Source organism: Kalmanozyma brasiliensis (genome assembly GCF_000497045.1).
Source record: "Kalmanozyma brasiliensis GHG001 unplaced genomic scaffold PSEUBRA_SCAF19, whole genome shotgun sequence".
NCBI lineage: Eukaryota > Fungi > Basidiomycota > Ustilaginomycetes > Ustilaginales > Kalmanozyma > Kalmanozyma brasiliensis.
Genome location: NW_015961958.1, coordinates 193,214 through 207,402, shown reverse-complemented (window position 1 = coordinate 207,402; position 14,189 = coordinate 193,214). Strand labels below are relative to the sequence as shown.

Below are 14,189 nucleotides of genomic sequence, written 5' to 3'. Positions count from 1 at the left end.
TACGTCAGCAGAGAGACGGTGAGCGAGTCCGGCGGGCGATATCGAGCGATGCGGCCAAGGCCCTGTGCTCAACTGGCTCTCCACCTCTTTTCTCCGATACGAGCCAGAAGAAAAAGGTATCTGTTCGCCATCGAACTCTGGCTCGCTTGCTTGTCAAAGCAAAAGTCTCAGCATCGACTGAGCCCATTTGCTTATTTATTTATTTTTATTCTATTTTATTTGGAGCGATCTCCTCGGCTAGGATGCCCGACGTGGTGTTTGATGCAGAGGAGCAGATTCGATGATGACTTTGTACTTGACCGTCTGAGTCTAAGCGAAGTCCATCAGCTGAAGTGTCTTTTTTCGTCCTCCGCCATCGCCTAGCCATCCAAAGAGACCATCGCGGTTGGACTATAGTAGGCTGTCGGCTGCGCCGCATCGCCGAGACTAAGCTCATTCCGTGAACGGAGGGGGCGAAAGAGATTCTAAAGTTGGCCTTGTTTTAGCACACACTCGTGCAGCAGACCCTTGACCCACTCTTTTGGCTGCACGGACACCACCCCCGATTGTGCAGTGGCTGCAGCTGCAAAGCAACGTCCTTTTGAACGGAGTGCATCCGACGCCGTGCAGTGCTCGGCGCGGAGGGACCGTTAGATGATCGTAATTCATGCTGTGATGACGAACCTCCAACAAAGGCTTGGTGCGCGCAACAAGTTTGACACGGTTCGCTTCCGAATTCGAGGGCCAAGGTGGCTTGAGTTCAGAACCAAAGCCTGGTCGGGTGTTGGCGCTCGCCTCCGGTTCCTTGACCAAACAAATGGTCTCGACAAAAAGTAATGCTCCGCTCATTCTGAGGTCGGAGTCTGATTCGAGTGCCGTCTCGTGGCGCTTTCTTCTTTTCACATTTCCTCTGAATCACACAATATGTGATCTTATCGGGCAAGCCATACGCCCACCGCGTTCGCTGGCAGTGCATCTACGCCACAAAGGGCATAGCCACATTCATTGACTGTGCAGCACAATACGAACGAGCGCAGAGGGTGGTCATTTGACCAGGGTGAGCAGGAGCAAGGTCGGAAGCATCAAAGGGAAAAGTCGCTTGGATTCTCGCCAAAGAATTCTCAGATGGGCTCGATGGTCGTCAGAGTCCCTCGCTTGCCTTACCACGAGACTATCCGAGCCCATCAACATCTTGCCTTCCTTTCTACTCCACTCGAATGCTCGCGTCTGCAGCCGAAAAGCTGCTCAAAGCTCGACTGCGCCTCCCACGCTTCGGTGGTGCTCCCCGGCCCCAGACTGGCTCTGCGACGTGCGTCTCCAAGGGCGGTCCCCGACTCGAAGCACGCTCAACAATGCTCACGACGCTTCGACATCAGTACAGGGCGGCACAACCAACAGTTCGCCCCGAAGCTGCTCGTCCAGTTGCTGTCCTTGATATGCAAGAAGATCAGTGAGATGATGCTGACTTGCTGCCGCGGTTTCGACCACAGGCGCTGGACCAAACGCCGCCGCAGGCACGAATTATCAGCCTCACCTTAATTCGTTCACATAATACTGTAGGTCTGAGTTGGACGGCCGATGGCCCCGGACGGAGCGGCTTACGTTCGTGAAAGGAAACGGGGAAGCGGCACATGATTTGGGGACGGTCGCTGTCGTCACGGCTAGGCAGAGTCGAGGGTCGGGGTCTTTGGTCGCAGAAGGCCTGTATGCGTCTCGAAGATTGTCAGGCGGTCTGGCTACGAGGCTTTGATTCCAAATGCCAAGCAAAGAACTTTGGCTTCTCGCATCTAGAGCCTCATCACGGCTTCGCTGGCCAGCACCAGAACGCTGAGCAACGCTCGACGATAGAGAACCTCGCCTAACTCGTCGCGATCTACTGTTGTCATATTTCTGGTGACGATCTATCAACCCGCCCTGCGTTTCCGCTGTCACCTTTTTTCTTGGGCACCTCGCCCCGGCGACTGGGTTCCCTTTTTCCAAATTTGGCTGCAGACCAGCGTCATCCCGCCGTGTCCGATGTCGCAGGAACCGCGCAAAATTCTCCGATCGCTGTTCCAATGGTTCGCCGTCAGACTCGAGCCTGTTTCTCCTCACTTCACATGGCACGAACTTTTCCCGCACCCAACCAAGATTTGAGGCTGAACTTGGTCTTAGCGAAGACCAAGATAGCGGATGACGACGACGAGTCTCCTCACTTGTCCGAAAGACCGCGCTAGATACGGAACCGAACCACAGGCGAACCTCGCCTTCTCGTTCAGCTGACCTGATTTCTGCCGCGAACGCCATCACCGAGCTCGAGCTGCTTGACTCGAGCGCCATCGCAGGAGCCCGTTCCATACAGCTCGAGACCAAAATGTTTGCCCGCAAGTGGCGCTCTGCTCACCATAGATTCAGCATCCGCTAGCCCCATCGAAACCCGGACGCGAATCCGGACCAAAGCCTCGACTATCTCAGTCCATGGCGGACCTTGAACGTTAGAGTGCACTTCACATGGCCTGTTTGGCTGCAACGGCAACCTTTCACGGGTCGGGGTATGTCAAGTTAACAGAGCTCCTCCGACCATCCTTCTCGGGCGTCTGTCGCGTTCATGGCCTTTGCGCGCAAAGTATCGACTCAGCTGTCCCCACTCGGGCTGTCTCATGTTGACTGCTTTCGATGTCGTTTGCGACGGAACCTTTGCGTCTTGTTCAACTCCACTCCGCAAATAGGCCCCACTAAGCGAACCGCGCTTGCTGCTCGCTACCGACGCTCAGCATCCGAGTCGCCCTCATCGTCTCTATGGCTCGTCCACACGCTGGTCGTCCGAGCAATGACGCTATGCTAAATTGATCCAAGAGCCACCACTCTGCGGGGGAACACGTGAAAGACCTAAGCCAAGACAGTGGGAGTCCGGGGTGACAGCACCGACCCCACTCGTTTACGGTACACCTCCAACAAAGCTTCGTCCGTCGGGTCATCCTTGTCGGGGCAACCTGCTTGATCCGTTGCCGAAGCTCGAGTGCTGTCATCGCTTTGAGCATCCGAGCGCGAAGGCGAAGAAGTGAGCGAGGTTTGCGCCAATCGGCTGGCTAGAATCGTACGAGAACTGATGCGACGTCGGAGCGGGCTCGATACTGCCGGTGCATGGGCTAGTAGCCTCCTGCGCGCCTCTTCGACGTCCTTGAGCTTTTCCTCTGGCACTGTGATCGACAAGCAACCGGACGGGAAGCAAATCAGCATGCTGCTCTGCCCAACGTGCTGCTCATGTCGAGATGGGATGCTTGTGTCTTGGAATGTCTTCGTAAGGAGAGCGGCGCGTGGCCGGGAGAGAAGAGATGTAGAGGCTCACAAGTGTTACTGTTGGGCAGAGAGGACTACTCACGCTCCCGAATGATGCTGGCGGATGAAGGCATCTGTTTGGGCGCCATCAACGAGCGTCGTCGCTATGAATGGCAAGAAACCAAAGAGAGATATCAGGTCAGCGTGCTGTTTCTTCTCCTCATCACATCATGGTTGCGCGGCACTTACTGTAGCAAAGATGGCCTGCTTAGCGACCTCAACGAGGTACGGGCTCTCTTCCGCCTTCTGTCCCTGCTCCAGACACGCCACGACCCACTTGATGCCCACCACATGTGGCTTGGGATCCTCCAGCGCTCTGTACGAGTGAAGCGTGCTCGGTCGACCGCTTTTGTACACGATGTGCGTCAACTTCCTCTCTCCAAACCTCACCATCACCTTGGCACCGGCGTTCTTGAGCATGTCGATCCAGCACGCGGACGCGTCTTCGCCGTCTTGATCGCGCACGTCGACCAGCACGGTCAGTCCGCGCAGGAAGCGTGCTTTGCGCGGCGCGGGGGCAGAGGCGTCGGTGACGACGAGGCCCGAGGAAACGTTGCCGACGGAACGGTCGCCGTCGACGTCGTCGCGCTTGGCGGGCACGTACGTGTAGAGCGAGCGACGTCGCGCCGCTTTGGCTGCTTTGCGGGCCTCGGCGAGCTCAGCTTCGGTCGGCTCGGCGGTTGGTGCTGTTGCTTGCGATGACGAGGACAACGAGGAAGGGGCGTGCGAAGAGGACGAGCGAGCGCCGATGATCCTGGCGCTTGCCCCAGCAGATGACCTTACAGGTTCCGGCTCTCGCCTCTGCGTAGTCGATGGTCTTGCAGGCTCCGCCTCCCTCCTCACCGCAGGAGGAGGCATACCACTCGACAAGGCCGGAGTCATCGATCTCCGCTTTGCTGCCTTAAGCTCTGCTTGTCTCTTCGCTTCGGCCACCCGTGCCTGCTCTTCCTCCTGCGCAGCCTCCTCCTCGACCCTCGAGTCGCTCGATGCGACTTCCAAGCTCGACGTGCGCGAGCTCATCATCACGGGTTGCGCCGTTGGTCGACCACCAAGCTCGCTGTAGCCTGGCAACCTCGGCGCGCCAAACGACATCATCGACTTGGACGACACCAGCGATCCGTTGGACGAGGCTCGAAACTCGGAGCTCGACTCGCGCGACTTGGCCAGCGCGGATACACGACCAGAGGGGCGCTTGAAGACGCTGCTGTCGCTGCTCTGGTCTGCTACGGACGAACGAATGCTGAAGGACGACTCGCTGCCGGAAACGGGGGGTTTGCGGAAGATCTGCGTGCGACTCGAGGTCATTCCGAACGGTCGGGCGCCACCACCAAGCTCACGTTTGAGAGTCGAATCGGTGTGGCTACTGTCGTCTTTCTTCTTGATCATGGCGGCCATGCTGGAAGGTGGTTCGCGGGTCTTGGCCTTGAGCTTGGCGAGCGAGGCTTCGAGACTGGCGAGTGCGTCGGATGTTTCTGTGGACAGCTTGTGCTTCACGTCGATCGTCGTTGTCGAGCGAGGCAGGCTCTGTGTCCTGCTGCTCGCGGAAGAGGACTCGGAAGCAACTGAGCCCGACGAAGAAGGTAACTTCTCCCGCTTCGACGGCGCTTCTTGCCTCCTTGGTCCAGGACCCTTGACAAGCCTAATCTCGTCTGCCGTGTTGTCTGCCGTGTTGTCCGCAGACATATCCCAGTCATCGTCGTCTTCCTCATCAACCGCCGAGTTGTGTCGGAAGATGCCGCGCTGCGCTTTGCCTGGCGAAGGCTTGAGCTCGAGCAGGTTGATGGGTTTGCGGTCGGGTCGATCTGGTGACGAGATGATGAATGCGGATTTGGCCTGGAAGCGCTTGACGGGCGAATGTCGCTGCTCCCCGAGCATGGCCAGACTGTTGGTTTTGCGAGCTTCGGTGAAAGGATTGCGCTCCGTGTTGGAGCCGAGCTTGACGTCGGAGGTGCCGAAGAGGAGGCGGTCGCTCGAAGGTACGCTTGCAAGAGGGTGGGCCGATGCTGAGGCATCCTCTGCCTTGACTGGGCGAGTGCTGGTTACATCCGATGGTGCTGCCGAAGACGACGTGCGGAGCGAAGGTGTTGGACCGTGTAGCCTCGATCCTCGCGGAAGAGCCGTCTGTGGTTTGACCGGACTGGCACCGACACGGAGCTCTTCCGTCTGCGCCGTGGGAGAGTTCTCCTTACGGCTGGCCCGAAGCGTGTTCTCCCCAGCTTCACCGCTTCTAGCGAGGGTAGCCGACGTCTTCGACCGCGGCAGACCCACACTTGCCGATGGCGAAGTAGACGATTCCCTCGGCGGTGCGATCCTCCTGCGCCTCGTCGGCACTTCCGGGTTACTGTTCTCCAGCTCGAACTCAAAGTCGTCGAAGCGGCCCTTCTTGGGACTCTCCATACATGCGGTCAGGCTCGTGTTTGGTGAATCGGGGTCAAAGGACTCGACTTGCATCGCTTGGCTGGCTCGCGCCTTGCGGGGCGAGAGGCTCGGTGCTTGTGACGAGGATGACGGCGCAGCGGCTGGGCGCGTTGAGAAGAGCCGTGTTGATGACGATCTCTCCCCAAAGTCTACAGCATCCGGGATGCGCGCCATGGACCGTGTTGTACGCATGAACGTCTGCGCTCTGCGCTTTTGTGGTGATGTTGTCGACATGATGACTGCGAATGGAACGGAGGGCCCGTTGCTCGGGTGTCTTGAGCCGGCTCTTTCCTGATGCTGAGCGTCACCAGTTGATTCTTAGATGTTGCGGCCCATCTGCCTTTTGTAACCTCCCTGAAAGATTATGGAGCGGTGAGTATCGATACCGTTAGATGAAGCAAGTGATGTGCAAAGTTGAACGGGGTGATGTGTCTGTACCAGTGTGGGGAGGTGTGCGTGTGCGAGAGAGGCACGCTAAAGTTGGCAGCTCGATAAATACACACGCAGCGCTCTGGGCTGAGGTGCCGCCAAAATCCAACTTTCCCGCCTAATTCGACACGCGTGACTGAGGTGTTGTTCTCCAGTGTCACTTTCCGCGAGGGTCCATCACGTGACTGTGGGCCATCGGTGCCACAAAGCTTTGGCAATCCATCCCAACCTTGCTCAACGACGGGCACATCACGGGTATGGCTCCTGAGAGCCCCCTTGAACAAGTTGGGTTGGTCACAGTTAACCGCATGCTGCCAGCCTTGTGATCGTATCGTCTTGCACATCTAGCGGAGCAGTTGAAAATTGCCAGAATGTTAGACCTTCCATATGCCGGCTGCGTGCTCTTCCGGCGATTTTGACAACCCCGAAATCCGGAAAATTGGCCGAGCTCGTCAAGCATCCTTGCAAGGGCCTCGGTTCATTCTTCTTCTCAAAAGCCCTTGAGAGGCAACGCAGTCTATGTCATGGCCGTATTTGACAGGCTGTCCTGGCTCTGAGAGCGCTGCAGAGGAAGGAGGAAGGAGGCAGCGGACAAAAGCGCAATGCATGCAGGGTCCAGGACGACTCTCGTACGTGATCCGGTCTGCAGGTGCAATTTTGCCGAAATGTGAAATCCATCCGGCTTCGCAATGGTCATGGAGAAAGCTTGCATGCTTGAGATGTTGGGAGCTCTGGGTAGGAGGACCCGCAGGGGACGAACAGGACCGAGATCCGGCTGCGTCTGACCGTGGATGGTTGAATGGATGGATGGATGAGCCAAGTGCATGCAGATCAGGTCGGATCGGCGCTCAATTGCGGACATCCATCCGATCTAGGAATTTTGCGCTTCAGTTGACGCCGTCCTCTTCTTCGCTCTGCTTTCACCACTGGCAAAGCAGTCCACATTGTTCAGTCTGAAAGCATTAGCATGTTGCTGTTGAGGCTTTGGTCATCCTTTTGAGACGAGACAAGGATTGACAGCACGGCCAGGGGTGTACCTCCAAAGTCCTTCCCGAGTCTTAATTCGGCCGCAACGCTGACCTTGAAATTCCTTTGCCAAAAAATCAGGAAAATCATTCTTTAGCATGGCGCCGGCCGAATGGAGAGTGACGCTGGCTGGCGGATGGACTCCCTCCTCCTAGCCGCCCTGAACAAAGCGCGGGCAACATCGTGAATGCTTCCTGCGGATGGATGGAACCACTTGCATGCAACCCTTCCCTTTCTTGTTTCCGTATCGCTCTCGCCATCCACCCAGAGGCGGACAAGACTGCGTCCATTCAGTTCGGTGCAAGTTGCGTTCAGTCCAGGACGCCAGCTTTGTCGAGCTGCATCCATCCCACACTCCTCGTCATCACGGAGGAGCTGCTTCGCCTTGGATTCAAAGCTTTCCCTAGACAGCCTGCTTCGTTTGGTACCATCCGCCTCCTACCACCTCTCGAGAGCTCGCGCCTTCTGGATCAGCTCCGCTTCGACAGCGTACATCAGCAAATTCTCCGTCAGCATCCGGCACTGTCGTCCGGCTTCCATCCCCGCATCCACCCGCCCCACGCCTATACCAGCAAGGGAACAGCATCCGGCTCTCGACTAGCGCACTGAAAGCCAGCCCCGACGTCTCGAACCAGCACGATTGGGTCGAGCGTCGCACCCCACCACAAGCGCGCCTATCATGGCTCACATCGCCCGAGAGCTCAGCTCGGCTACTAGTGCCAATGCTCCACCACATCGACCCATCCGCGCAGATACGCTTGACCTCAAGCAGAAGCTCGCCGTAGCACTGGGTCAGAACGGTGCTCGCTACTGGCAGACCCTCGTGCAGTTCCTCAAGGGCGGTATTGACCGTTCCGAGTTCGAAGCGCTTGCTCATAAGGCGCTCAAGACCGAGCACAGTAAGTTTGCCGCCGCGTGCTGCAGCCAAATCCACTGTCGAGATATTTCATCATGCTGACCTCTGGCCATTTTTATTATCGTCCTCACAATCTAATTCGCATGTGATCGCTTGCAGTCCATCTTCACAACGCTCTCATCCTCGGCATCCTCTACAACGCCAGTGCGGATGTACCCGGCCCATCCAGCCGTGCCACCAGGCGCATCACCCGCATCCTTCCCGACGGCACCACCATCACCGAAGAGGAAGAGGAGGAGCCAAGTCGCAAGCGCCTCCGCAACCTCGTCGCCGGTCTCCCACGAAAGGAACGTCTGCGTCTCAAGAACCTCGAAAAGGCCGGCAAGCTCGGTGCCAATGCGGTTGGCGGCGCCGCCAGCCTCGGCTGGGCCGGCTCGGCAGCTGACATGCTCGAGAAGAAGCGCAAGGACGAAGAAAAGCGCAAGGTCGCCGAGGACCGTCGCAAGGTAAGACTGCACAAGAGTGCGATTGGCGCCAAGGACTGGAAGGGTCAAGCCATCCAAGCCACCCAGCAGATCGCCGCCGTGCGTGGAAAGCTCTCTTTCTGTAAGTGTCCCCATTTCTTCCTCATACTGCTCATTGCCCTGGGGTATCCGTTGCGAACCGCGTCCTGAGCCACATTCCTCTTGCCACACCCCCTAGCCGCCCAACAAGCCGTCATGCGTGCCATGCAGGCTCCATTGTGCGTCGAGTCCAAGCATCTGCCCGATCTGGACGGCATCAAGGATCGAATGACGCTGCTCGCTGTAGAGAACGGCATGCCGGGAGGTGTTCAGCCTCAAGCCGCTGCCATGGTGCTCTCGGCGCTTCAGAGTCACCTGCAGAACGTCGCCAGCAGCATCATCACGAAGATCCGTGCCAACAGGACGGATGGCATCCGCACCAACGAGCCTCTTCGTCCCGCCGCTGAATACAATATCAGCCTCGAGGCGTCTTCCTACATGCCGGACCCACTCCGTGCCTCGCCGGCGCTCGATGCGATGGACGTCGACGACAGCGCCAATAACTCGGTGCACGGCAGTCCCGCTCGACACGTACGCTCCGTCCCCTCGGACGCTTCTTCGCGCACCAGCACGTCTGGCATCGGCACCTCGTTTGCCGACTCGTCGGTCCTTTCTCTTGCTAGCACTGCTCCGACAAGCCTGACAGGCCCGACGTCGCCCTCAATCCGCGACGGCGACAGCAGCGGCAACTTACAAGACACCTCCTTCGGCAACAGCAGCACCAGCGCTGACGCCGACGACGGCGCTGCTGGCGGCAGCTCCAACCGACTCAAGCGATCGCGCGATACGATGGAGTCTGGCTCTGAGCGTTCCGACGCCGCTTCCACACGGCTCACCGTCTCCGACCTGTCATTCCTCATCGAGGTCGCGCCGCACACGGTGGTTGAGCCGCTGGGCCAGGGCACCCGCGAGCGCATGCTCGCACCCGAATGGAGCGACGACACTGTCGACGATGACGGACCTCACGTCTCACCGGAACGTCAGCTGGCCCGAGCCGCCCGTCTCGCAGCCACCACCCACCTCAGCGATGCCACCACCGGAGGCGCCGAAACGCCCGTCCGCAACCGCTTCATCATCGACCAGTCCGCCCCGCTCAAGCTGCTCGACCGCCGCAGCCTCGCCGAGAACGAGGGCAAACTCCGTCCGACGAAAGGTGGTCTCTCGGTCCCTGAGACGGTGCTGGCCGATGTCAACGGCAGGAAGAACTCGCTGGGCCAGCAACAGCATAGGCACAAGGACGACATTTGGGATGTGGTCGATCCCGTGGCGCTGTTCGGCACACTTTGTGAGTGAGGTTGGAAAGCATGGTGGATTATGCGGGAATACATTGCTTTGCACTGGACGAGACTGCGTGTGGAGTGAGAGCGGTGAGCACGCGTGAGATCGTCGTGCGGTCCGGCCTTGTGGTTGCGAGCCGTGAGACTGGACCAACATGAGATGAGACAGCACAGAGAGGAGACGGTGATCACAGGCAGACCACTTCTGGGTCAGTCACATCCTGTGATCGTTCAGCACAGCACACAAGCCAAGATCAAGGATGAACCCAACTTGAGCATGAGAGAACTTGAACGACGATACAATGCGACACCCACTCTACACCTCAACGGCACCATTGACCATGACCGACGACTCCATGGAATCCAGCGTCTCACCGTCCGCCCTCCTCATCGTCTCTGGCAGGGCATCCCCCCTGATAGGGTCCGCCTCCCTATCGCTCGCCCTTGCCGCAGCACGTTCCAATGTCAGCTGCAGACTCTCGTCCCTCTCCCCGTCCTCACCGTACTGCGTCTCGCCGAACACATCACCCCGTGCAGCCGGATCCTTGCGCACAAACCCGGTCAACAACGACTGCTTGGCCACCACCGCAGCGGCAGCCTTGGCGCTCTCCTTCTCGTACGGCTCGATGCGCTCGAAGAACGACGTCGACTTGTGCATCTGCTTGTCCTTGGGCGCGGCGGTGACGTTGGACGAGGTGCGCGCGAACGGGTTGAGCGACTTGGCGCTCTTCGATGGCATGATGAGGGTTCGTCCTGCGGGAGCGGGCTCGTAGTCGTCCGTAGAGGGAGACTTGCGCTTTCCGGAGGAGCGGGAGTAGTGGTTCTCCTTGTCCACCGAGACGGGGTCGTCGAGGATCATGCTTTCGGGATCGCCGGTGGGGGCGGGGGAGCGGGTGGTGTAGGTGGAGCCCACGATCGAGGAGGACGAGGGCGCAGATGGAAGGCTGTCGAATCGGTGCTCGGCTGCTCGTAGGCCGCTTGAGACCCGAGGCGGCGTGGGGAGGAAGTCTTCGCCCAGCGCAGCAGACGCTCGCTTGCGGATGCTCGCATGCGACTCCCTGCCACCACTGCTTCCAGCTCGAGTCATGATCTCCACCAGCGCCGGATTCGAGTAACTCGGCCCACCTCGCACGCTCGGATCACACCATCGTCGACTCTCCTCCTCCACCCTCTCCGCTCGGCCCTCCAACCCCTCCTTCAACGCCACCATCCTCTCCGCCAAACTGGACAAATGGAAGAACGCCGCGATCTTGAGCGCCGCCTCCAGCGTCCTCGTCGAATGCAACGCCCTCGCAGCATCCAGTGCCCTCCCATGCTTGTCCGCCTTGCACGCAAGCTGGATCAGCTGCAGCAGCGCTTTATCCGAACTCATCTCGAGCGTCATCGCGTCCATCTCCGGAGTGTCGTCGCTGTCGAGGCCGGCGTTCTTGACGTCCCGTGCGGCGGTGGCGAGCATGCTCTCGCGCAAACTCTTCTCCTCGAGCGGACCCGTACCGCCTTCGCGATGAACGAGGGGGAGTTGTAGTTCGAGCTCCTGGATGAGATGGCGGGTGCCGTCGACTTCCGGATGCGTGCGCCCGCCTTTGAGCGCCAGCACCATGAGCTTGGACGAGGTGAGTGCGATGGGCCAGTAGCCGAGCGTGCTGGCTGCGCGGAGGGCCGCGTCGGAGGCGTCGGCGGAGGCCGTGTCCCGGATGCGCTTCGTGTCGAGGCTGGGTACCCAGCGGCCTTGGCGGGGGCGGTGAGCGCGATCGAGGACGTAGAGGACGCCGGTGGTGTCGTAGAACGCGGGCTGGTGCTGCTCGTTGTAGCCCACCCAGCGAAGGTGGGCGTCCTTGGTGAGCGGAAGGATGTCGTCTTGGATGACGTCGAAGTTGGACAGGTCGATGAGCTTGTAGCCGAGATCTTGGAAGCCGCCGGACGGCAGACCTGCCCTGCGGTAGACGACGAGTGCCGTCTTGGCGCCCACAGCCAGGGTGACGACAGGATGCCCGATGGCCCACAGGTAAAGCTGCATGCCGCTAGCAGACAGGAAGCGCAGGTAGCCCTTGGACGTCGCCACCACAGCGATACCTACTCCAGACCGGCTGGGATCTTGATCCTCCCAGCCATCCTCCGAGATCGTGCGCAACCCGCTACCACCCAGTCCCACCGCATCCACATCCTCACCTTGATCCAAGTTGAACGTCCATTCCGACGAAAGGTTGTTGCTCGCCGCGGTGAACGGCTTGAAAAACACGCTGCTCGACTGCTCGGGCAGCTGCTTGGACGCGAACAGAATGCCCTGCTTGGCGAGCGCCGCCATGCTGATGCTGTTCATGTCCGAGAAGCGGAAGTTGCGCCGAGCCGAGGTGTCGAAGGACTCGAATGTGATGGTCTGGTGCGAGTCCTGCTCGACGGCGACGACCGAGCCGAGCAGGTTGTAGGCGAGGTAGCGGCGCTGACCACGGAAGGGCGTCGAGGTGGGCTGGAAGGCGTCCTGTGCGCGTGTAGCAGCTACCATGAAGCCGCCAGGGCCCGCAACACCACCGTTCTCGCCTCGGGGGTAGGAGCGGGAGGACGGACCACCGTACCTGCGAGAGCGTGATTCGTCGTCGACCACGAAGTCGTCCATCCCATCTGCGTCATCGCCGCGGCGCGATTCGGGGGCCGCGTCGTCGTCCTCATCGTCCGATAGACCAGTGCCTGCAAAGATGTCATCGATCTGGCCGCGGGATCCGCGAGCAGCCTTGGACACATCAAAGGTCACTTCCTCGAATGGGCTCGGGCGGGTGGTGCCCACCACATCCGACCATCGCGCCAAGGAGCCCTCGTTGTCGGTCCAAGCGAGCGCGTCCTTGCTCGGATGCCAACTGATCGCGTTGACAAGGGCGTCGGCTTTCTTGGCCCGGATAGCCTGTCTGCTCTCGGCGTCCCACACCGTGACCTGACCCTCGGTGGTGGCAGATGCAAGGTAGCGGCCGTTGGGCGAGAAGGCGAGCGCAGTGACGCTGCCACTTGGCACGGGCACAGGACCGGCAGCGCTGGCGTAGAAACTGCCCGTTCGCGACCAAGCAGACGAGTCGTTGGCAGCGCTGACGATGACGAGCTCGTGCGCCTTGGAAGGCATAACAAAGTATGTGCCCGATGGATGCCAGCACGCCTGGACCGCCTCGTCGCTCTCGGCGCGTGTGGCGGGCAGGATGCCCTCGATCGACTTGATAAATTTGGGCTCAACATCGCTGAGGTCGGTGACGCGAGCAATGCCATCGGTAGAGCAGGTGACGAGGAGGGGTGCCACGGGACTCCATGAGGCTGAGCGGAGGCCGCGGTTGTGCCCATCGAGAAGCTGGATGCGTCGCGGGTCCTCGACGTCAATGATCTTGACAATGAGCTCGTCGGAGCAGACTGCGACGCGAGGAGCCTTGCCGCTCTTGACGGAGCGTTCCAAAGCTACGCATCGCAGAGGCAGAGATTCGCGACGCAGCAGAGATTGGAGGACTGTGGGCGACGCCGCGTTGCCTTCCGAGTCGATGGGGTGGTGTCGGTAGAGGCGAACGGAGCCGTCTTCGGAAGCAGTGACGAGGAAGCGATCGTCGGCGTCGAGCCAAGTGACGGGCTCTGTAGCATCCTCGATAAGGTGTGGCTCTACGCCTGGCAGAGGTAAGGTGGGCAAGATGCGGACGAGGAAATCATCTCCACCTGTGAACAGTCGGCTGCAAAATGTCAGGGCAAGGACGGAATGAGGTCAGCATCGCTTCGCCATTTAACGAGACCGGGACGCATAAGGGATGAGCTTACTCTACACCGGCAGACTTGGGCGCGTGGATACACTTTGTCGGTCCCGAGTGGACGATCTGGACGTGCAGGTCATCCGACTGCGTCGACTGCATTGTGGCGGTCCACGCTGCGAGAGGGAGTGGCGGCGGGGACTGCGTGTGTGGGAGTGACGATAGAGAACGTCCCTTGCCCCGATTCGAATGCGTGTGATGTGACTGAGCGAACAGGGTCGAGGTGGTGATGGCGAGGAGACAGAAGCAAGCGAGCCAAGAAGTTGCGAGCGGAAGGCGAAGTTGGTCGAGACTTCTCAGCCAAAGTGTTGCTCTGCGAAAGAAGCTCGCGACGCGTCTTCTGCTGCCATCGCGCAAAGCACACTTTAGCCGCGAAAATTCAGACTGTTAGACTGTGCATCGCTTCCAGGCGAAGAATGATATCGACCCGATTCATATTTCACACAGATCGCCGATGGCCTGCCAAGTAGCGCCTCCTCTCATCAACCGTGTTCACCATCATCCTCAACGCCAAAGCAAGCAGACTTCGACCTCAGTGTAGCTGCTCAGTGAA

At 59.5% G+C, this 14,189-nt stretch overlaps 3 protein-coding genes across 3 annotated transcripts; 1 reads left to right on the top strand and 2 right to left on the bottom strand.

Annotated features, from left to right (window-relative positions):
- Window positions 1–2,847: 2,847 nt before the first annotated feature.
- On the bottom strand, window positions 2,848–5,949 carry PSEUBRA_002421 (BRCT domain protein; the record flags this gene model as incomplete). Its single annotated transcript, XM_016435573.1, has 3 exons — window positions 2,848–3,158; window positions 3,341–3,401; window positions 3,487–5,949. 3 exons carry the CDS (start codon window positions 5,947–5,949, stop codon window positions 2,848–2,850), a joined length of 2,835 nt encoding a protein of 944 aa, XP_016293015.1.
- A 1,900-nt stretch (window positions 5,950–7,849) lies between these two features.
- PSEUBRA_002420 (Transcriptional coactivator Hfi1/Transcriptional adapter 1) lies at window positions 7,850–9,882 on the top strand (the record flags this gene model as incomplete). Its single annotated transcript, XM_059464847.1, has 3 exons — window positions 7,850–8,069; window positions 8,186–8,632; window positions 8,729–9,882. 3 exons carry the CDS (start codon window positions 7,850–7,852, stop codon window positions 9,880–9,882), a joined length of 1,821 nt encoding a protein of 606 aa, XP_059320737.1.
- A 300-nt stretch (window positions 9,883–10,182) lies between these two features.
- PSEUBRA_002419 (WD40 repeat) lies at window positions 10,183–13,738 on the bottom strand (the record flags this gene model as incomplete). Its single annotated transcript, XM_016435568.1, has 2 exons — window positions 10,183–13,561; window positions 13,647–13,738. The coding sequence occupies 2 exons, from the start codon at window positions 13,736–13,738 to the stop codon at window positions 10,183–10,185; spliced, it is 3,471 nt and encodes a 1,156-aa protein (XP_016293013.1).
- Window positions 13,739–14,189: the final 451 nt, after the last annotated feature.